This window comes from Manis javanica, chromosome 4 (genome assembly GCF_040802235.1).
Source record: "Manis javanica isolate MJ-LG chromosome 4, MJ_LKY, whole genome shotgun sequence".
Lineage (NCBI taxonomy): Eukaryota > Metazoa > Chordata > Mammalia > Pholidota > Manidae > Manis > Manis javanica.
Genome location: NC_133159.1, coordinates 97,774,617 through 97,798,081, shown reverse-complemented (window position 1 = coordinate 97,798,081; position 23,465 = coordinate 97,774,617). Strand labels below are relative to the sequence as shown.

At 51.4% G+C, this 23,465-nt stretch overlaps 1 protein-coding gene across 2 annotated transcripts; it reads right to left on the bottom strand.

Annotated features, from left to right (window-relative positions):
* Window positions 1-6,850: 6,850 nt before the first annotated feature.
* On the bottom strand, window positions 6,851-21,981 carry INKA2 (inka box actin regulator 2). Of its 2 annotated transcripts, none has more exons than XM_017657915.3 (2): window positions 21,742-21,981; window positions 6,851-11,423 (listed from the first exon to the last, which is right to left on the bottom strand). In XM_017657915.3, exons 1-2 carry the CDS (start codon window positions 21,796-21,798, stop codon window positions 10,587-10,589), a joined length of 894 nt encoding a protein of 297 aa, XP_017513404.1. In that variant the 5' UTR covers window positions 21,799-21,981; the 3' UTR covers window positions 6,851-10,586. The 2 variants fall into 2 exon arrangements, with proteins under 2 accessions (XP_017513404.1, XP_073090519.1); XM_073234418.1 differs by lacking the exon at window positions 21,742-21,981 and adding an exon at window positions 21,039-21,706.
* Window positions 21,982-23,465: the final 1,484 nt, after the last annotated feature.

The following is a 23,465-nucleotide window of genomic DNA, read 5'->3' as shown; positions in this document are numbered from 1 at the left end:
TATCTAATTTTTGTTTTCAGAACTGAGGGACAGAAAGAAATGATTACCTCAGTATTTTCCTTTGTAAGCAATCACGGTAGAATGTTGAAGACACAAAATATACTCTTATAAATTATACGTGTGTGGTGAAACCAAAGTGTGAAAAAATATCAGGTATTCGGAGGAAGGAATGACATTTAAATAACCTTTCGTTTTATTAGGGTCTCATGCCCATTTAAGGTGCCGCTTAAATGTGTGTGAGAGTAGCCCATCTTGACTCAGCTGCAAACTTAAAAGGACAGGGTGGTTTGTGTGCTTGTCCAGGATCTGGAAAGAACCCATCTTGTGGGGAGGGAAATGAATGTGAGCTTTGAGGCAGTCTAACCACCCAGCTTCTAGCATTTTTATTCCCCCAAAAGGTAAAAAATGCAAATCATTCTTGAAAATGTAGTACAGACATTGCAGTGAACATGGCTTATTCTTACAATTTCATCTGCGATGTGTTGAGTGTGCAGTCCATTTAATGCCATGTCTTGCTTAAATATTCTTGTTATGAACAGCTGGAGAGTTGAACTGGGTGCCTACTTTTGTTTTCTGGGAAGGATGCTGTTTTGCAGACCTTAACAATAGCTTTAAAAGGGAATTGGGGAATGCAGGTTCTTTGGCTTATTAAGCAGCAGCTTCCTGTCGTTCAGGGCCCAAGGTGTGACATACATTTCCTGCTACTTGCTTCTCTTAAGAAACATGGGCTTGGCTGTTCCTCTTGAGGAAAAACCTTAATAAACCTTCCCATTTTAAGCAGTGATGTGTCTCTTATTTTGAGCTGTTGTTTTCAATGCATTTTTTAAGCTTAACCATGTGCAAGTTCTTGTGCTTATTTACTTTTAACCATGTAAAAGTTCTTGTAAGTCATACAAAGCAGAAAAGGTATAATCCTTACGAACCTGTAATAAATATTTAATGTGCTTCTCTTGTAAGTCAGGTGCTGAGCCGCATATTGGGGATACAGCAGTGAATAATAGAAAACAAAATCCTTTCCCTCATGGAGGTTTTGGCAGGTGACAAGACAAATGCATGCATGTGTAATGAGTCCTGTGGAGAAGAGTTAAGCAGTGTGAAGGGCTAGGCCTGTCAGGCAGGAGGAGTGTTGTGGTAGTAGGTCAAAGGTTTAGGTCTCACTGAAGTTGCTATTGGCATAAATATTTGAAATGCAGCCCATACAACTGCTTGGAGGAAAGAATGGCCTGTGTAGCAGGAAGTGTCTGTGCAGATGCCATAAGGTGGACATGTGCTTGGCATGTTGGGGGCTAGAAGGAGGCCAGTGCGGCTGGGGCAGAGCGAGCAAGGGGGAGAGTAGTAGGAAACAGCAGAGAGAGAGTGGGGTTGGGCAAGGGGCAAATTTCCTAAAGCATTTACCAAGAGATCCATGAGAGGGGTGTAAGCAAGGGATATAAAATGATCTGAGTCGGCCTTCCACCAGGAATAGTCTGGCTGTTGAGTTGAAAATAGCCTATAGACAGGCAAGGATGGAAGCAGAGACCGGTTAGAAGACTGGATGATCAAGTGTGAAAGTGGAGCCAACAGGGTTTCCTGACAAATGCAGGATGAGGGAGAGGAGTCAAAGGTGACTCCAAAAATGTTGGCCAGTAAGATAATGAGGATCATGACAGGAGAAGGTTTGGAAGAATAGGGAGTGGATCAGAGCCCCACTTGGAACATACAGAAAACATGAGAAGCATGTCAGATTCTAGAGATGTACAGTAGGCAATTGAATATGGGTCGAATTCAGGGAAGAGGTCTGGACAGATTTACATTTAATATTTTAAAACAGCTAAATAGGATCACTAGAGTTGAGTATATATAGAGAAGAGGTCCAGGCACTCCCTCCTGAGGTTGGAAGACGAGTGTGGAAGTCACTGGGGACACTGACAGGCTGTCAGTGGAGTGCGGGCGCCAGTGTCTGGTAGGTGGAGGGGAGACAGGACATCCAGCCTGGACTGCTCTGTTGGGAGAAACAGCTCATGTTTGGTGCTGATGGGAGTGAACCATCCACCAAGAGGAAAACTGAGTAGGCTGATGAACAGGATCTAGTGTACAAGTTCAGCTGACTCCAGCTGGGAAGGCATAGTGGCAGAGGGAAGACGGAGTGTCTGGACATAGAAACTGGTAGGTCACAAAGAACTAATAGAAAGTGCCATAAAGAAGTTTTAAAACACAGTATGAGACAGAAGGGGCAGATACTTTCTGTTCTGAGTGATCTGAAATGTTCAGAGAGTGGAGTTGGAACTAGGTGTGAAAGGTAGAATTTCAGCAGGTGAGAAGGGGGAGGTTGTTATGGGCATATTTCAGGGAAAAGCAAGCGTAGAAAACAAGTTACCTAGTTTTATTTGGTGTTTATGTGGAAGGGGTAGGCTAGAAATGTAGATGGGGGCCAAATCCTGACAGGCCTTGGAACAAGAAATAGTCTAGTAAGTTGAGTCAGGTAAATAACAGCTAGCAATCATCTAGGTGAGGTGTGGAGGGGGCAGCCGTGGGAAATGCCAAAACTAATGAGGATGAAAGTCACAACGTTAAAAGGTGTAACTTGGAGGGGTGGGGGGTGGTCATGTGTTCCCAGCCCTGGGCAAATAAACCAGGGAAACGTGTGAAGCTGAAATCAGTCAAAGGGAAAAATAAAGTGGGAGAAGCCCTTTATTGCTTACAAGAAGTCTGCTCCCACTCGCTCGTGTCTCTCCCCATCCTGGCTGGACTAAGGGGAGAACAGTTTCTCTCCACCCCTTGAAAACGCCTATTGATATGAAGATGGACTAAGGCCAGGCAAGAGATTCTGGAAATATTGCAGTTTTACCCGCAGATTACTCTCATGGACTCTGATGGTCCCCCTTTCCCTAAAGAAGATGGTCTCTGAGGCAAATGGTGGTGATCTTTCCAAACAAAAGTTTAGAAGAGAACCAGCATTGATTCTTTGGCGCTGGATTGAAGCTGAAAAATCTTGTGCTTCAGTTCTGTTTATAGCTGCTGCTCCTGACAGGACTCTGCTCCCCTCAGATCTTTCAGCACCAACTGGTCCTGGAAATAAGGGGCGAGGCACTGCAGTGAATATTAGTTCGCACCGTCACCCTCCCAAGTTTTCCTCTCTACTGTTACTACACAGCAGGCGATGGCAGCCTCTCTGGCCCTCCTGCCTACCGACTGCGAAGGCTTTTCTTGCTGCACCCCTGTTCAGTAGGTGCCCACTGTCCCACCGAGGTCCCATGATTCAGGCCTTCCCTTTGTGGCTGAGAGGAAGGACACAGGCCACACTTGTGTAGGCCCTGTCCACCTGGCCCTTCGCACCACTGGTGTCTCTCCAGTTGAATGGGTTGTGGAGTTTGAAGGAACTATCAGGATTAAGGGGATGCTAAACATGAAGTCTTCCCATTTTGGAAGGTAGGCCTTGGAATTGTGGAACTGGACCCTGGACCCTGCCTCCCTTCCCTGAGAGAAGTTTTAAGAAGATACTTGATCCCTATACTCCCAGCAGGGTCCTGAAGCTAAGGTCAGACCTTTGGAATTTGGGCTCTTGTCAGTGCCTAGTCCCTTATTTCCTAGGATATAAATTGACTTATCTGAACAGATGCTTGGAACCTTGGATCGGGGTTTCTAACACCTGCTTAAGTCAGTCTGGCCCAGGGCTCCGTACAGTAAGGAGCGAGCTCTCTAAGGCAGTTGTGCGGCAGTCAAGGTGGAGGCTTTGAATGAGTACTTGGAGGCCATCCAGGACAAAGTCACCAGCCTTGGCACTAATGCTCAGGGAGCTGAGTCAATGCAGAGAAGTTCAGATGCTGAACTTAGCCCTTCTGGGGAACCTCTGCTGCTTTGTTTTGCTTGAAAAAAAATTTTTAATGCCTAGTGATCCTCCCCTTTCCCACCACCTCTACACAAATGACTATATGCGTGCTGCCTCGCTGGCAGCTCAGTGCCTGGGAGACAATGCCTGGAGTGTGGCCAGTTACTGGGGCTGGAGGTAGGGAAGGGGCTGAACACCCAACTCTCAACTTCCTTCCCTGTTGCACCGCCCTGACCCTCGATAATCACAATGAGGGAAAGAGAATGTAGCAGACTCAATGTTCCCAGGAGGTGTGGGGGTTCTTGGCAAAGCAGGTTGGGAGAAACTCCTAGGGCAGAGTAAGGCTGAGGCCAGATGTTGTTGCCAAAAAGGAGATGAGCCAGGTCAGGAAGGCTGTGGAGAAGGAGCAAGGAGAAAGGGAGAAAACAGAGATTGAGGTGAGGTGATTCCAGAGTGCAAGTCGGGATCCACTTGGGACTGAGCAGGCATGGGAGAGAAGTGGCTGTGATCATCCGAAGGACCTGAGCAGTGGGCAGCCTGCATTAGAATAGAATTTGCCTGGGAAGCTAGGGCGGAGAAGCCAAAGCAATACGCCAGGGGCAGGGGACACTGCCCAACAACTTACAGAGTGAGGCTGGGAGTGGAGAGGTTGCGCTCCTGAAACTGATTTTAGCTGGAGCTCCCTCTTCCAGAAAGTGGGCTGAAGAGTAGCATGTTCAGTGGGCCTTGGGAGGCTGCTGAGGAGTTGTTGACTACAAGTGTCACATAAACTAGGAGACACAGGAGTCAGGCTCAGCTGAGGGCATATTCAGGAGTGGAGGTCACGTTGAGGGTCCTGTGTTCCGTACTGGAGACACAGATCTATGAGTAGTTGCTACCCTGGAGGTGCTTGCACTCTAGAGAGGAAGATAAATGTGCACGAGAGGGACTTACAAAGTAAGTGCTGTCATTGGGTACAGCCTCTGGGGAGGCTCCGCAGAAGACATGCCCTTTCAACTGCAGAGTGAAAGATGAGTAAAAGCCAGCCAGCCTGCAGCACTGGGGAAACAAAGTCCTCAGGGGACAGCAGGTGCAAAGACCTAAAGGCATTCAGAACCCGAGCTTGGAGCCCTCAAGTGGCTTATCTCCTGGCGGGTACAGTGGGGGATGAGAAGTGCCCAGAAATAAAGCTGACCACATTTGGGGTGTCTAATTGGGCAGGGCTAGGCCTCCAGACCCCCAGGAAAGTGAGCATGAAGTCACAGGATCTTGAAGACATTTCCTTCACCTCCGCTGTTCTTCCAGACCCACAGCAGCATTTCCTTGCAGGCTCCAGCCTCCAGGTAGGAGGACAGGAGGCAGGAGACTCCGGAAGAAGCCCAGCAGGAAGGGGAAAGCAGCCAGGGTGAATACCTAGCAGAGTGGACAAAACCAGGAAATAAAGCCTGTGTCTTCCCTTGGATGGAGATAACTTCCCCACAAACTAACACCCCCAAGAGACAGAAGGCAGCCTCAGAATGGGTGTCAGAGGTGCCTGCTGGGCCTGAACCACCCCTCCCCAGCCAGATACGGAAAGTAGGGGGTGTCTGTCTCAGAGGGGAGAGGGTAGAAGGAGGGGCAGTGGGTCGTGGTCAGGTGAGGGGGCATTTGAAGCATGCAGGAGATTGTTTTTGGCAGTAACTTCTATGTCTCTGGAAGGGGGCAGTCATCTTGAAGGATGTGCCCACAAGGGCTTACAAAGAGAGTGGATTCTTTGGAATGGAAGCCAGGGAGTGCAGCAGCTGTGGCCTGACACCTGGTAAAGAGTGGGAGGTTCTGCTCCTGCCTCTCTCCAGGGCCTGGCCTAGATGCAGGGAGAAGGCCAAGTGTAAGGTGAATGTCATGGCCCCTTGTCAGATTATTACTGCCCCACGTGCTGTGTTGAGGAATAGGTGCCCGGAGAAAGGCTCTGTCCCCTCATTGTTCCTTGGAGGCCTCTCTCTAATCAGGAACATAAAGAAGCTCTCAGCACTGGGGTGGATGGAACACTTACAGGGGAGGAAGAAAGAGGAGGGTCTAGTGGGGGACAAGCATGTGGGCTTTGTTTTGTGGAAGTTGGCAAGGCTGACTTAATTGTGGTGCCCAAACAAGCAAGCAAGCATGTGTGTGTGTGTCTGTGTGTATGTGCGCATATGCCAGAATTCTTGAGGGTGTATGTCCAAGGCTTGGAGGTGGTGGGCAGTGGGATATGTCCAGACTGTCTGAAGGACACAGGGAGATGAGCAGGAAATAAGGACTCTGTCAAATTCAGAGGGAATCCGGGAAAGAGGTTTCATTATCCTGTTTGTTTTAAGGTTGGGTGGAGGGGGCAGAAGGGAGGCAGGAGACATCCTAATAACAGCACCAAGGGGGGATCCCAGTCTGAGATCCTTATGCACCTGTCCTATACCTCCAGGGTCTGCTCAGCCCCTGGCCTATTGCCCTTCCTCTGGCAGCAGGACCTGAGCCCCAAGACCTCTTGTTGGGGGCGGGCTTCACAAACACTCCCTGCACCACGCCTCCCACCCCATACAAAGGGAATGGATTCTAGGACAGCCACAGCATCTATAGGCCACTAGTCCCTAGGGAGGTGCAGGGAGAGGGGGTTGTGGGGCAGGGACTCTAGCAACTGAGACCTTAAAGGGTCAAGAAAGCAGATCAGTGGCCTGAGTCTTCTCAAAACCATCAGAGCTTGGCTCATTCAACTCTGGTCCCTGCCAGGAATGTGAGGGCCCTGAGGGCAACTGAGGAAGGACTGTGGTGCAGGAGTGGTGGGCCCCTGAAACCCATCATCAGGCAGTGGGTCAGCTCAGCCGTGCTGCTGGCCCCTGCATACCCACCCCCAACATACACCCATGCATGTACCATCCTTACATGGAGAAGTGCACATTGTTTGCCATTTGGCAATTAACAGCCCATTGGGTAGTATTTTTACAGTGTAGAAAAACATGTTCACATCTATTGTCTTCTCTGATCCTTGCTACAGTCCTTCAGGTAATAGGACTACTATACATTTTTAACAGAAAAAAACAAGACTCAAAGAAAGCCTTTTATTTATTTATTTATTTTAGCAAGTTTTTTTCACCCTGGGTCACCTAAACTGAAGGGCAGGTGGTCCAATATATATTGAGCTTCTGCTGTGTTCTAGATACTGTGCGTCACATCCTTTGAATCTCATGGCAGCCCTGCATTATCTCTGTGTCACAGATGAGAAAAATGAGACTCAGAGGTCAAGCAGCATGCTCAAGCTTACACAGTGACAGAAATGGGCCTCATATCCTGTTTGGCTCCAAATGTAGTGTCCATGCCATGGTGCTGGCAGAAGTGCCCAAACTGCCGTAGTTGGGGAAGCCCCCTGAAGTGGACAGAAAGCTGGGGACTGGCTCCTGCCCCCCAGAGACAGGCTGTGCTTTTGCTTTTGTGGAGGCCCTGTAGGAAATGGTGTGGCTTGGGAAAGAAGAGCCCTCTCCCCCACGGGGCTCTGGAGAGGTGGAGCAAGGGGTGCTGAACCAGGTCTCTCTTCCTCAGAGCCAGTTTGGGTTCAGATCTCAACCTGACTGGGTGCAGGGGAGGTGCTTGAGGGAGAGAGGCCTGTGCTCTCTGGGAAAAAGGGGTCCCAAGTCTGCCAGGTTGGAAAGAGAGAGGAGGGAGACCAGGCAAGCTCACTGGCCATCCCCAGCAGAGACTCTTCTGGCTCCTACTCATGGTGAGGAACATATACAGACACTCTCTGGCCACAGAGCCACAGAGAAGCAGATGGGGCCCTGAGCAGATGCCTGGGCCAATTAGGGGGCCCTTGTACCTGTCAGGGAAGCGGGCCAGGTGTGAGGTGGGCGCCCCATGCCAGGGAGGGTTTTAAATGAGCTACCAGCTTATTTGCATGTCCTAATTAACCATAAAGTGAGCCCCAGGGGCAGAATTAAGCTGTCAATTTCTCTCTGCTTGCTTCTACTACCTTCTCCTGCATACAGTTCCCCACCCCTATATTTTCTGGCATTGTTTAGGCCCCAGGAGTTCCCAGTCACCTCTTCTCTCAGTTTCAGTGAATAGTCTCCATCATTGTCCCAGCAGAGGCTCAGAAGGGGAGGGAGAAAAGGAAAAATTATGGGAGGTATATGAACAGGCCATAATCATTCATTAGCAAAGCATGACATAGTGATGGGGTAGTACATCAGCCCTGTTAAGACCCAGGCAAAATTCCCCCACTGGAGAGTTGGCATTCCACTAATGATCCATGCATGGGTAATACAGGAGGGACAGATTTTGTTGTTCCCCTTGACTTGGCTTTGGAGCAGAGACAGACAACTTGTGTGGTAGTGTGAAAAGCACAAGACTGGAAGTCAGTTTGAATTATTTCAGTCCTAGCTCTGCCCCTGTGACCCTAAGCGAATTGCTTAACTTCTCTGAGCTTTTCCATGTAAAATAAGAGTAACAACACCCACTTCCAGAGTGTGGTGAGAAGGAAATAAGAACGCAAAGATGGCAGTGCCCGACATCTGTGACTGATGTTGGCAGCAAATGTCACACCCCTAATTATTCTGTTCTGGCCCAGGTTAAAGTGAGTTTTCATTCCCTTGCATTCCTTCTGGCTAATGAGTAGGTTAAGAGTCACTTCTTTCTTCCCGCTGGACCCAGTGTGTCAGGAATTGGGTCCTTTTCATTGCTCTGTTCTTAGTTCCTATCAAAATGCTTGGCACTTAGAGGTGTTCATAAGGTTTTGTTCATTTAGTCTGAATTGCCATGACCGGTCCACAAAACAGATGAGTTACAGATGAATGGCCAAAAGGTGACATGGATTCCTGTAGAATCATTCCCATCTTGGAGCTGGTACCTTCTTGAGTAATTGCTGGATGGCTTTGCCATCACCCACCAGCAAATGGCTCCCTCTTCTTGGAACTCAGCAGTTCAGGTGGAATCTTCACATGCACACATTCTACACACACATGCACACATGACTGCCACCAAAGGCAGTCACAGCCAATGGGCCTTCCCCCAGGACCAAAGAGTCACTGTTCTGTGGGGAGACATGAAGGATGGCAGGGGCCTGCTCTTCCAGAAAGGGCTAGCTCAGCTGGCAGACTCCCGGAACTCCAGGGAGAGAAGAAAGGACAGGGGTTTTGGAGCCAGAGGACCCTCTGTTTCAGGTCCTGGTTCTTTCATTGGCTGCTAGCCTGATCTGGGCAACTTACATGACCCTTATGAGCCTCCACTGATTTACCAAGGACAATATCTTCTAGGGTCATTTTGAAGTTTAAGACATGTCGTACACACTGCCTGGCAAACAGCAAAGGTTCAAAAAAATTATTGCCTTTTCTCTTGTACCTTTCTTCACGAACACTAAACATCTACCATTTGATTGCCTAGAAAATTGAGTTACTCTAACCAACCCCCACTCAGGCTAAGGAGCTGCTCGCTCTAAGCCCCCTCCTTCCATCGTCCCCTGGGAGGTCCAGGCTGCATGAAGAGCCTTTCTTCTTATTTTTCTTCTCCAAAGTGCTACTAATGCTTTGAGGGCAAGAAGGCGGTTTGCCTTTAATTGCAGCTGTCACCCTCCGTCAGGCAGAGGGGAGGTTGGCGGGCGGCTGCGAGGGGAGGAGGGGGTGCTGCCTGCGCGGGGTCGGCACAAACGCCTTCGGCCCGCCGGCGGCGGCCCATGCCGGGGTGGGCGAGAACGGCAGCTTCCGGGGCCGTGCGCGCCGGGCGACGAGGCCAGGCGGCTTAGGAGCGGCCCCAGGCACGGGAGCTGGGGGCTGCCCCGCCGCCCCGACCCGGGAAAGGGGACCGAAAGCCGCCTGGCTGGGAGGGAGCCCACAGGATGGAACTGGAATTTTAAAATGCGTGCGAATTTCTACTGGGCTTGCCTTCGCCTTATTGATGGACAGTTTCATGCGTTCCGGGTTCAACGCCGGAGATGTGCTGGGAAAGGAGGGTGAGACTCCAGGACTCGGTGAGCACTGGTCTGGTCTGTCTCCTGCCTGCGGCGTGGTCCTGGGTAGAGGTCATATCCGGGCTTGCTTCCTCATCGGGAAAATGGGGATAATACCTGCCTTCTGTGGCCACTTACCAAGGAGATAATGTCTATGAAAAGGCCTTCGGACATTAAAGTGCTAAACAAATATATTTTCTTTCCTGTGCTTTTGGAAAGACATGGGTTTCCCCAAGTATTTCTTATACATATACTCATTCAGCTCATTTCTCAGGATCCAGGTATGGGCTGAAATCTCAAAGGCAACAGGAAGAGGTGGGGTGGAAATTTGCCCCCTGCTGCTCCCACCTACTGACGACTGGGGTTTAATACCTGTGCCTGGAGCATGCTTTGCCAGGGAAGCAAACAGTTATAAGGTTGGGGACATGAGAGATGAGGTCTTTACTGGGGGCCTCTCTGGGGAGCCTGCAGCACCCTAATCCATACAGAATGTTTGACTGAGGTCTTTGGGGGCAGTGAAGGAATGTCAGAAGGATTTCCTAGTCTCTGACCCCTGGCTGCTCCCCAGCTGTCACCTCCAGCCCAAAGTGAGCACCACACACACACACACACACACTCTCTCTCACTCTCTCCATCGAGGAGCCCACCTCCCCCACTGGCCAGTCTGGTCACAGATTCTCCCAACCACAGCCTGTCTGCCCTGGTCCAGATACTCTTGTTGCTTCTCCCTCCTTTCTGGAGGAAAGGAACTCGGAATTGGGCTTTTGAAAACCATATCGCCCACCTGCCCTCTTTCCAGGGGTCCCAGCACTGGGACCTGGCCCTTTGGGGGTCAGTCAACTTTCTGTCTCTGATTCAGACCCAAACAGCTGTGTTAATATCAAAGCCAGAGGGTGAGGGTTCCAGAGCCTTGGGGCAACTCGTGGAAGGATTTCCCCCCTGAGTGCTCTCTGCTTTGTCCTGGAAAGGGAAGCGTCCAGAGCCTTTGGAATGGCTCCACTTCTTGGCCTTCTGCGAGCGTGCTGCTCGGGGCTCTGACACTGTGGGTGTCACCCAGCCTGGTTTCTCCTTCAGCAGCCGGTCACGGTCAGGCCGCACACTACGCAGGAACTTCTTAAAGATGTTTGCCGTGAGGGCAAACCTGCGGCCCAGCTCCCGGGGCTGGCCCTTCTCTCCTTTGGGCCCCTCTGCAATCTCACCCTTCTCCCCACCCTTCTCCAGTTCTGGCAAGTCCAGCCAGTTGCCCACCAGGTCCGCAAAAATGTTGTCACCTAACACCAGAGGTTGTCGATTCCTGCCCCGGGACATCAACGTGGATGTCCAGTCATCGGGTTCTGCCGGCTCTGGCCCCTGCTGGGCACAGCTGTAGTGCTGTGGCAGCTGTGTCCTGGGCAGGGCAGCCAGACCCCTCCCATAGGCACTCCTATGGGAGGGACACTTGGCGTTGCTACCAAGAGAAGGCTGGTTGGAAGGGGAGCAGGCCATAGGCCTGGCAGGACCTCTGCCCCCGTCCCAGCAAGGGGACTCAGGCTGTGTCCGGGGGCTTTCAGGGCAGCCTGGGGCAGGGCCCCTCCCGGAGATCTCCAGCTGTTCCAGTGCTGTCTGCACCTGTAGGAGCTTCAGCTCTTGCAGTGCTCCCATCATGCAGTTCATCTGGTCCTGTAAACCATCACCCACTTCCTTCATGGACATCTGCAGGGGACAGACAGCACAGGGCCTGTGAGCCAAGGGGGGCTGGGGGAGGAGCTGCCCTCACTGCCCTGCCCCTAGACATCCCCCACCCCCACCCTGCCACACACACCTTCAGGGGTATTCCAGCCTGCCAGTGATCCCATCTCTGTTAAGCCTAGTACAGTGCAGATCAGAGCCGGGAGAGGAGGAATGTTAACACTCATATGGCTGGGTAAAGGAAATAATATTAATGGCAGCTAACTTGCAGAGGCAAGCACTCTCCTCAGCTACATATATGTATATATATGCATATATATAAATCCATATTTAATCTCACCAACTACTTTATGAGGCAATGACATTGTTCCCATTTTACAGATGAGGAAACTGAGGCTCAAGGTAAGTTGCTTGAGATTGCATAGATAGTAAGAGGTGGTGCTGAGATCAGTTTGAGGGCACACAGAGTTGTGGTGGCCATCTTTGTCTTTCTGTGTGACTGCGCCCTCTTCTCCCCTGAGTCTGAGATGAAGATGACAAGGACAGTAACAGTTTGTGGGCATTTACTGTGTAATAGGAATTGAGCAAGGTACTCTAGGCACATCATCCCGTTTAACCTTTATGTAAACCTTGTGAGGTTGCTATTATTGTTCTCATTTTAACAAGTGAGTTAACCAGCCTGGGGTGAAGTACCTTGTCTGAGGTCACACACCTTGTATTGCGGGAACTCAAACACAGGACATCTCCGCCAAGTGCTATAGTCTGAATCACCAAGCATTGCCTCAGGATGTCTGGGCAGTGGGGCTGGGCATTAGAGCTCCTCTGACCTCCACAGGGCAGTGGAGAAGGGCTATAAGGGATGTTTGAGGAAGAGGAGCACTCAGATTCCCTAAGAGAAAGGGTAGGCCTGGGGTTTCCTTTCACTCCTGTTCACATCTGGCTGGTCGGGAGAGAGAGAAGGAGGCCATGAGGCTCCTGTTTGCAGAAACCCTCACCCAGCTCTTCCCAGCCCTCTCTCTCTTCCAGACACCTGTCCTCTGTCAGCTGCTCTCAGACTTGGCTCCAGGGCTCTTCCTGCCCCCTCAGCCCAGTTGGCTCTGGTGGCCCAGACAAGAGCAGGGACACTGGGGGCCAGCTCCCCAGTCCCTTTGTGGGTGTCTAAGGCCCGAATCCCAGGTGCCAGCTGGAAGGGGCTGAGAGACTGACTTGGGTGAGGGCCGAGTTTGGAGGCTAGGCAGGGGGTGCTTCGTCTGATAACATTCACGAGGTTCCCATCCCCGGGCCCAAGCTGCCGTGGTCCTGCCAGCTCCCTCTCGAGATCTGCTCATGTTACCAACAGTAAACCTCATGTGAGAGGACCATCTGTTTCTTATGCCCCTCAGAGACCACGGGATCATCTTACCTCCAAGCCTTGGCGTAATGCACAGAGCTAAGCCCACAGGGTGGAGGGAGGAGGGACTTGGAGGGCAGGCACTGACCCTCTCAGGCTTCCAAGTCAAACCCTCGCCTGCCAAGCCCGGCCCTGTGGGGGAGGTTGGGGGCCAGTCCAGGCTCTCTTGAGTCAGTAGCACAGCAGACAACTGACTGTCCCTCAAGGCAAGGAGGCCTTTGCTGAGTGTGGGATTGGCCACACCCTGCTCCTTCCCCAAGACAAGGCAAGAGGAAGTGGTGGTTAGGGACCTTGGGCAAGCGCACTCCATTTGAGTGGTGGCAGCAGGAGCCACAGCCTGTGCCTGCCGATGGCCCCTTGCTCTGACCTCTTTGGCTTCCACCCCCTGTCCTTTCAGAGGCAGCTCAGCCGCAGCTGGAAAGATCCAGAGCAGGGTCAGAGGAGACTCTAAGCCCCAAACCACACTCCTCAAGGTCTCTTCCCAGCAAACTGCTTCTCTGACTTCTCTATTTCAGCTTCTTCCCTCAAACTACTTTCCTTGTCCCCCTAACCTGGAACCTCAGTGTCATTTTTGGCTTTTCCACCCAGTCACCGTGTTTCTGTCCCGATATCTCAGGTCTGCCTTTCCATCTCCTGGAGGGCTGCAGAAGCTGCCTCAAAGCCTTCCAGCCACCAGGTCAGTCTTCCCAACACACACCCCTGACCATGTCACTTGCCATGCAGATTTTCTCTGCTCCCATATGCGCACTCCATGTTCTGGTCAGAACCTCTTCTGTGATATGTAAAATATGCTTCCCTGTAGTCCTGCTACTCATATACCCACCCCAGCTCCTCCACACATTCCAGTGCTCAGTCACTCATGACACATTTTCTGAGCATCTGCTTGAGTGCAGGGACCAATCTATACATTATGTCTCCCCAGAACCTAGCTAGCACCTCACACTTGCTATATACCCATGAAACACATATTGAGTACTACTGAATACTCCACATCTTCCCTCCATATTGCTCATTACACAGGGAGAAAGGGGAAGGCACATTTCTCAAGGTTTTAATTCACCAAGAGACAAGGAATCTGAGCTTGCTTGCAGGCTTCCTTCCAGAAGGTTGAACACAGTCCAGGTCAGAGGCAGTGGGAGGAATGAAATAACCCCATTCAGTCTCTTCCAGTATGGAAAAATCCTTAAGAAATCATGCTGACATTTTGTACCATTTTCCAGTGAGAATGAATGTGTGGGTATGTATGAATTCAGGGCTGTCCATAAAACAAAGGTTCCATTTAAGTAAATAGGAGCTGAAATTACACCCATATGGAAAATGATATTCTGTATGGGTTAAGATCTTAGGTTCTGGAGACAAATGCAATAAGGTTCAAATCCCAGTTCTGCCATATAATAGCTGTGTGATCTGGGCAGGTTATTTAAATTCTGTTTTTTAATTTCTCCATTTTTTAAAATGGGAATAAGAGTTCCTGTCTGGTACAGCTTTGGACAGATTGGCCTAGAGATGATTTTGGCTATCTTAATTAAAGACTCCCTAAGAACTTACAAACATTTCTTCCTCAGTGAACCTTAACACAGAGTAATGATAGGATTTCACTCAAACCTGGTCTGGCCAAGGGGAAATGCATCCCTTGTCCTGTCCCTTCTCTCCCATCCCCACAGCACACACAGGAAGGAGAGGGGAAGGAAAGGGAAGCCTCAGCATCCTCTCGTCCACTCATGCTGGCTGATGGGTCAGCCAGGGAGTGCTGACTTGAAGGGGGAGAAGACAGCTGTGAGAGGGAGAAGGGAAGACGGAAGCAGTGTGGGAAATGGGAGGGCGAGGGAAGTGGGGAGACAGTGGTATCAGCTGGGTTTTGACTGAGAGGCGAGCTGCCTTTCCCAGCCCCAAAGGGAATGATGTCACCAAGGAGAAAGAGCCAGAGGGCAAACCACTGTCTTCATACAGGGCGTGAGACCTTCTCACATCCCAGGGCTTCTCTGCTTCAGTAACCCACAAGGGGGAAGAGGGGGCACTTTAGGGTGGAAGCAAAGGAGAAGGGTCTCATAGAGAAAATTCCCAGCTAGAAATCACCACCATTAAAACCCATTCCCCAGCCTGTAGAGGGCTGAGTTCCTCTCTGGCCTCCCAGTGCCTCAGAGCCAAAGGCCCTTCCTCAGGACAAGACAAAATCATACCCAACTTGCCCTCCAGGGTCAGTGGGAAAAGTCGTAAAGAGGGTTTACTGGGTCCTGATTGGTTGAAGTGAGAACAGAGTTAACAACCCTATCCCTCTTTCTGTACTCATCACATACACACTCAGGGCCAACCAGCTCCACCAAGCATAATACCCATAGTAAGCTCATCCCAGACACTGTTGTGAGAATTCTTTCTGAGGAAGGCCATGAAAGGTCTCTTCACCCTCCCTGCATCCACTCCCCACCCCACAGTCCATCTCCCACCCCCTAGCATCTCCTGGGCCTAAAAACATTTCATTCTAAAAATGTTCATGTCGAACTTTAGTCTCTCCCACAGCCGTTTAAACCAGCTCCTGGCTTCACTGCTGCAGGAGAGCTGGACAGCCACAGGGGACCCTCCAAGTGTTTGTAAAGAGCTGCATGCTGTAGTTTGGAGACCTGGCCTAGACCCCTTCCTGACAAATAGTCACATGACATTGGTCAGCCCCACCTACCTTCTGTGCTTCATATTCTGACTGTAAAATGATAACCCCTCACATGTGTATAGCACTTGGCCTTTCCTCTACATTGCCTTATCTGAGCCCCAAAATTACCCTGGGAGGCTGGCTAGGCAGGTGGAGTTAGCCCCACTTTATGCATTAGGAAATGGGATCTGAGAGGTGTGTTTCCCATACATTCTTACCTGGACTTCTTTCATGATTTTCACCATATACATATGACCTAGTCTCCTATTTACTATTTAAATATAACTTTATATAAGTAAAAACTTAGGTGAAATGTATACATTGCCATAAACAAATGGAAACTCTCTATGCGTGTGTGTGTGTGTATGACTAAAAGTTTTTCCTCAGTGTATCACCTAATGCCACCTTGAGCACTTCCAGTGGGAACACTGAGCTACTGCCTGAAGTTCTTATAGGACGTATTCTTATAGGAGGACTGGGGCCCCAAGCCTAGCCCTCTTACTCCAGGCCTGTGTGCTTCCCATGCCGTCATAATCTGACTTCTCAGCCTCAAGGGATTTTTTGTTGAGAAGAAACCAGGGTAGTCAGTGGGATGTGTAAAAGGGCATTACCATTATATAGAGAGGAAGAGTACAAAGTCTTGGAGGGGCTCCAAGACCCAATTCAGTTCATTGCCACTCCAGGCACCTCTTCACTGAATCATCTGAAGAGGAAAGAACTGCCTGCCTGGGGCTGTACAGGGAAATGCTGCTGGGAAGCCAAATCCTACCATCCTGGACCTCCAGCCCAGAGCCCTGAAGGGGGTAGTGTGGGGTCAGCTCTCCATGGACAGCATCCTCCCCCTTGGCATTCACTGGCCCTTTGTGGTGTGGGAGGAGAGGGGATGGGAAAGTGTGACACCAGCATCCTCGGCAACCTTCCCAAGCCTCTCCTAGGCCCCAACTGATCCCACAGCTGTGCCCTCCATCCATCCATCTCACGCCCTCCTCCAACTCAGCCAGAATCCTTTGACACAGACTCTAGCTTTGCCCATGGACTTGGCAGCATGCCCTGCCTCGCTGCCCCCACTCCCTTTACTCACAAGATCCCCACAGTTCCTTTCAGCCCCTCTGGAAGCTAGAAGGAGGTGTGAGGCCGGAAATGGGGAGAGCCTCACTTTTGCCAAGCAGCCCATTCTCCAGCTCAGTGAATAGGGACCTTTACAGCTCCCTGTTTTTGGCTGGAACCCTCAACAGGAAGGTAAAGTAGAAACTGCGCCAAGAGCTGGAGGAGGGAGGAGTGTAAAGAAAAGAGGAAGTGTGAGAGTGATGAGCCCACTTTCCCAGCTGATCCATCTACTGGGGGCTCGGGCAAGAGGCAGACAGATGAAGAGGAGCCCGATCTGTCAGGGTTGCCTGCCTCTCAGCCTCTCCCAGCCCTTCCCTGACCATCTTTAGATACTCTCCACTTCCATCAGTCAAGTTCCTTGGGCATCCACAGGACCTCAAGAAGTTACTTTTCTTTTCTCCTTTCTGGTTCAGGCCTTCATACTCTCCTGTGTGGACTCTTGTAATAACCTTCCTACTCATTCTCCTGTCTCAGTTTCCCCCCTCCCCTCTCCTGCCCCCCATACTGCCTCCTAGATTACAGCGCATGTCTCTGATCATGCTGCTCTGCAACGCACACAGAAAAGGTCAGACTCCAGCATGGCATTCAAGGATCCTCACTGTCTGCTCTCAACAACTCTTTCAGCCCTGCTGCTCACTATTTCTCTGCATATACCCTATGTTCTAGCCAGATTCAAGTAAGTCTTCAAACATCCCCACTAGGCAGCCTTTGAACATCCTCATTACTTTCATCTCTGAGCCTTTCGCTCATGTTTCATTATCTGCCGGGAATGCTATTTTTCTCCTGTTCATGTCACTATCTATCCCTCAAGGTCTAGCTCAAATGCTACCTCTTCCATGAAGTTCTCCCTGATGCCCAGCTAGAGGAATTTCTCCCTTCTCAGAGCACAGAAGTTATGCCTGTCATATATACTAAGTGTCCTCTGTGTCTGTACTAGAGGTTTGCATACATGTACTGGTAAAGAGTGTATGTTCTACAGTCAGACTGGATGTGTTGGAATCCTAGCTCTGCTACTTAACAGCTCTATGACTTTGGCCATGCCACTTAACTTCCCCATGTCTCATTTATAAAATGGGAGCAATGAAAGTACAACTTCATAATGTTGCTTTGGCAATGAAATGACATAATACATTATATGCCTAAGATATCAATAAATGTTAAGATCAATAAATGTTATTATTGTCTTTCATATTAAACTGAGTTCCCTGAAGTCAGATCGGTGTTTCCGTACTTGTAACCATAGCACTAGTTCCTTATAAAGTACTTCAGTCATAGTATGAACTGAGTAAATGTGTTCTATGAATGAATGACTTGTGCACACCAGTCTGATTGGTCCATCAAGTTTACCAAGTGCCTGCACACATCAGGTACTGTACTGTATGCTAAGGACATACAGTTGGGAAGGCACCATATGTAAATTGTAATTTGATATTGACAGTAGCTGTATAAAAGAGGTTATTTCTAAAGATCCATTTTACAGATGAGAAAACCAAGGCACACAGAGGTTAAGTCATCTGCCAGGGTCACACGGAGCCAGGATTTGAGTTCAAGTTGTTCTAAACCCAAACCCTATGCTCCGCACTCTTTCCACTGACCATACCACATCATCTAGTCCAAAGTCATCCTCACCTGAGATCTAAACATCAAGGGAAGCCACAGTATGAGATCCTTTTTTGGCCTCAAGAAATTTGCCCTTTTGCCCCCTGGGCCAAAGGCAGTTCCTACTGTATCTTCCCAGTCACCTTTCTTTCTCTTCCTTATTTTGCCTTTAGGCCCTGGTCTTCCACCATATACCAGAACCTTCTGAACTTCTGGCCTCTAGTGGCTAGGTAATTGTCTTCTGGGAATACCAAGTTGTTCCTGGACTGATAGAAGGACGTTTCCTGGACTGATAGAAGCTCCTCGGCTGTTTCACCATGCCTCAGCTAGGATGGACATTCCAGGAGCTGGCCTCCATCAATCTCCTCCTCTTCCAGGATGCCTTCTCAGCCTGGCTGTCCTTAATGAGCCCCCATCACTCAGCCTTTAACACTCTATTTGCTTTACACTGATCTGAACTCACAAGGAATGCCCTGTGAGCATCTGACATCTGCTTCCTCTGTGTGCCTGTGTCTACCCCATTTGTTGGAAGCCCTCAAGGGAGCAGTGGGTAAGGAACAGCTGGTCCCAAGGCCTGTGTTTCATGCAGGGCCCCTCTTTGGCTGCCGGAGGGGAGAGAGAGATGTTCCCTGCTGCGTAGCTGTAGTCCGGAGCCCCTTATCCTAGTGAAGAAGTGTGTCAGCTGCTGCTACTCTGCCACATTTCATCCCTGAAATATGATCTCTGTCCCCTTCCAGGCACGGAGAAAGGGCCAGTTCTCTAGACATCAGCCCAATTGAGCCAGGATCCCCAAACCCTCAACTTCCCCCAAATGCTCACTTGTTATAGTACAAACTTTATGCTTCAGGACATTAGGAAATTCTACTACTTTGGTTTTCAGGAACAGACTGTTGTCTAGATTTTCTGGGGCAAGGACAGGGCCAAGATGCAGGAGTGGAGTGCAGAACACCCTTGACAAAGATAATTTCACAACCTATTAATGTTTTTTTTTAAATGTTTTCTTTTCCAGCAGATTTAACCCAGTCCCTGCAGGATGCATGCTTTTTAAAGGGTATTAGTGGAATAAATGAATGTAGAACTTTACTAATATGACGTGAACACCACTTCTGGGCATGTACTATGAATGTATATTGTAGGGCAAAGCCAGGCAACATACAGTCCTCTTGGGTGACAGGGAAGATTCTGCCTGGAATGAACACACACACACACACACACACACCCTCTACCCCCACAAAGTCATGACATGGACTGGCTGTATGCCTTTCTCACCTTACTGCAGACTTGGGGTATAAACAGACCAACACCTTGTTATCTCACCATGACCAAGCTGCATTGGATTCAGTCCCCAGAGTCCTTAGAGGAGCCAGTGCTGAGCCTGGGCTAACAACTCCACTTTCTCTTTCACTCCCATTGGGAAAACTGAGGCCCTGAGATTTGGCTCAGCTACCTAAGCGTTGTGCTGAAGTGTCAGGGAGTGAACAAGACTCTAATAGCTCTGCCTGTCACTCTGCTCTGTCTCACTTCTGGACAGACTGGCACTGGGGAGGGGGTGGAGCACCAGGGGTGGGGGATGCAGAGTTCTCCCATCTGAGTGTCATTCTGGGCCCCAGGCCAGGCATGTGGCTTCCTCTCCAACAGAGTCAAAGGCTGAAGCTGCTCAGACAAAGGGCCAAATGAAAGCTAATGGGGAGCTCAGTGACTTCAGCCTCTCCCCTTCGTTCTCTCAGGGACTGGGGCTCAAGTCCTTGGCAGGAGAGGTTGCAAATCAAGGCCTGGAGCTCAGCTCAGTGCAGATTCCTGTTTGCCTTTTTTATTCTCCTGGCATCCGCTCTGTCTTCCTCCCCTCACCACCTCCCACCTAGGGTGCTGTAAAAAATGCAAATCAGTAGGATTTTAAAATTCAAGCCCATGCCAGAAACACCCACAAATCCTCTATTAAGGCAGATCGTGAGGTGGGTGGTGTGGTCCCAGATTCCAAGCATAAAAAGATGATTCTATGAGATTCTTTTCTCAGCGTGGGCCTTGGGCTTCAGACATTATATGGTAACAACCTTGACCTTTCTCCTATTGGACAATCAGGAAATCAGAATTTTGTAAATGTGGGCTGGGACCAGCCATCCCAAACTGAGAACAGACACATGTGAAAACGTGTATGGGAAGGGACATGATGGAGACTCTTCTGTCCCTCACCTATGGAGCATGTCCGTGGGTAACTTTCCCATGTGAGTGTCACCACAAAAATGACTTCAAGAGGAAGTGCCAGAGAAGTGACCATTGACCTGAGAAGATAGGCCCTGGAGGGGGACAGACAGAAAGAGTCCAGGGCGACTTGACCAGGAAGCGTGAATGAGGACACCTGCCGCTTCAAGAAACCCCTCCCGCTAAGCGGGCCCCTAATTAGCTGCCAAGTTGCCTTCCCAGTGCGAGAAGTGCAGTTTGCAGGCAGGAGAGTGGGAGAGGCTGTCATGGAATCTGGAGAGCCATGAAATAGCACTTTCTGGATCCAGATCTGCTGCTGTGAGCCTGGGTGCCCCTGGCTCTGAAAAGTAAGAAGAAAGAGGACGGGAGAAAAGTGAGACGGAGAAGAGGTCGACTGCAGGAGACGCAAACGAAGAGACACAAAAAGAGGCAGGGGAGAAGACACGAGAGCGAGCCTGGCTGACAGGGATGGGCATGGAGGCCGGGTGGGGGAACGTGCATAATATGTCTGAATTCTGATGGGAGAAGCAACAAACAGGGTGTCGGGTAGGGTAAGGGCGAGTAGGTATAGGTAGTCTGAGAACCAACTAGGCACCCCTCCCCCCACTGGGGTGATTTCCTCCCCCCAGACTAAGCTACTTCTCCCGGCCCCTGCACACCCGGCCTCCGCACGCTCCCTCCGTACTCCCCAAGTCCAGACCTGACATCTGGCTGGGCCTCCGCAGCTCCCGCTCGCGATCTGCCAGGCGGCGTCCCTCCTCCCGCGCAGGGCCCTCCCCCGCCATTACAGCTGCCAGTCCCCTCCCTGCTGGCAGACAAGCCCGGGCAGACAGCCGGCCAAGCCTGCCCCCGCAGCCGCGCCAGCTCTGCCAAACCCGAGAGCTGGGGGCCCCAGAGGGTGCCAGCTCCCCTCGAGCGAGCAGTCCCCGACTGACCTCCTGCCCTGGTCAGGGATCCGGCCCGCGCACCCTCCTCCCGGCGCCCCGCCTGCCCCGCGCGTTCCGGGAGCCCAGAGCAGTGCTGGCGTCCGGGCACCCGCGCGTCCCGCTCTTTCCGTGCGGGAGCCTGAGTCCCACTCCGGCTGCGTGTCTGCCCATCTCGGGGTGCGTCCTCTTTTCTCCCTTGGGTTCTGTCGGCACACTGCAGTCTGGGTTTGGTTTACTCGCTCAGTCTCTGTTACTTGTTCGCGTCTGCCTCACTCGCGTACAAATCTTCACTCCAAGTTTCCTGGTGGACCCTCTCCCTTAGGCCAGGGCCCTCTGCCTGCCGTCCCGCGTTATCCCCTGTCCTCTCTAGCCTTCCTGCACCCTGCGCACGTCCCTGCTCCCGGAGCCCGGGCGGAGGCCAGGTACCCGTCGGGGCGGAGCACCCTGCTTGCCCCCTGGCGCCTGCTCCGCTCTTACCAGCTCCTGTTTGAGGCGGCGCAAATAGCAGTCCATTTCCCTGCCCTTCTTCCTCATGCGCCCATTTGCTGGGCTCCGCTCCACCAGAGTCCCGGGGTGGGAACCGCGGTCCCACTGAAACCGCACGCTCTGCCGGGCGGCCTGAGCTCCGCGCCTCTCGCCGTGCGGAGCCGGGCTTCTGCCCCGAGGCCGGGACTTAGGAAGCTTTCCTGGCTGCTCGCTGCGCGCTGTCCGTGCTGGGGGCGGAGGAAAAAGTGGGACAGCCTATGAGAATGCAGGGGGGATGCCTTCAGCCAATGAGAAAAGCGCACAGGGGGCGCGGGCTAGGCTGTCGCGGGTGGGCCCCGCGGCTGGTGTTTGCACCCGGCGAGGGCCGCCGCCGCTGGGGGGTGACGAGGGGACCCTTGGTCCGGCCTGCGCGGCAGGCGTTACGCCAGACTGTACCGACGTCCCCCAACAAAGTACATGGCCCACTGGTCATAAAAAGAGAGCACCGTCTTAACCAGTGGGCACTGGTAGCGGCCTCAGTAAGAGGCTGAGGTGCCTTAGTGTCGGCCCGGTTTCCCATATTCGGTTCAGAAAAGGAACACCCTCCGCCCAAGAAGGCACTCAGGAGCTCCTTTGAAATTGGGAAATATTCAAAAGAGTGGACTCGGAAAGTATGAGTCCATCTTACCTTCTAGTACAGGGTGCTCCCAGCCCACCCCTCACCCGTGGAGCCCAGGAGCTGCTGGGTCCGTTATTTTACATAGAGCAATGGAGGCTCTACCGAATCCCGACAAGGCTGTAGGTCCCCTGAATCAGACAGGGTCCTTGAGCTCAAGAACGTATATGGCGGGAGGGGATGAGACAAACACGTGAAAAAAGTAAAAAATAAAATAAACACGGCAATGTCAGGTAGTTTTTCTTTTTGTAAACATCAAACAGAGTAATGGGAAGGGGCCTGCTTTCAGCAGGGTGGGCAGGAAGTCGGGGAGCAGGCCTTTCCCTTCCCCAATCCTCTGGCGGTGTCAGTTTTCCTAGCGCTTGCTCTAGCTTCTTGCCAAGCTATTTGAAGTTGGGGCAACAAGGGAGGACTCAAAGATGCTCCGATTCTATTCAACACACATTGCCTGAGTACCTGAGGTGTGACAGCCCCAGCCAGGCCCTGAGCGACGGGGTTACGACGGATGGACAGAAGAGCGGCCCGTAGGCAGCGCGGCAGCAAATCCCAAGAGAGCTCGGGACCCACCACGCCGGCATTCGCGCGCGTCCGCTTTGGGGATGCGGTCCCCTCCCCGTGCCTAGGCGCCTCGGAGCCTCAGTTGCAGGGCCTGAGAATAATAAAGGCAATTAGCGACCTGTTGTTTCAGGGTAACTAACGGCGGAAAGTTTGTCGGAGGCAGAATCTGGGGTCTCAGAATCGTGAGGGCGCAGAGAGAGGAGGGCGCGGCTGTCATTCCGATGCTGTTCAGCATAGGGCGCCGCTTGTGTCCACCAATGAAAGGTGGGAGGGAGGGAGCGGGGCGTAGAAATGAACTTCAGACGTGAGGACTTTTCATAGTCCGGTCGTATGGCCTCCACCTAACCCCAGGTCCTCAACTATAGGGGATCCTGCCCACATCCTTCGGCCTAGCTCTGAGTGCCTCATTGGGCCCAAGCTGGGGCAGCGGTTGACGATGCATACATAGGGAAAAGAGAGAAAATGCGCAGGTGCGCCAGACCCCAGTGGGAAGCCTGAGTCT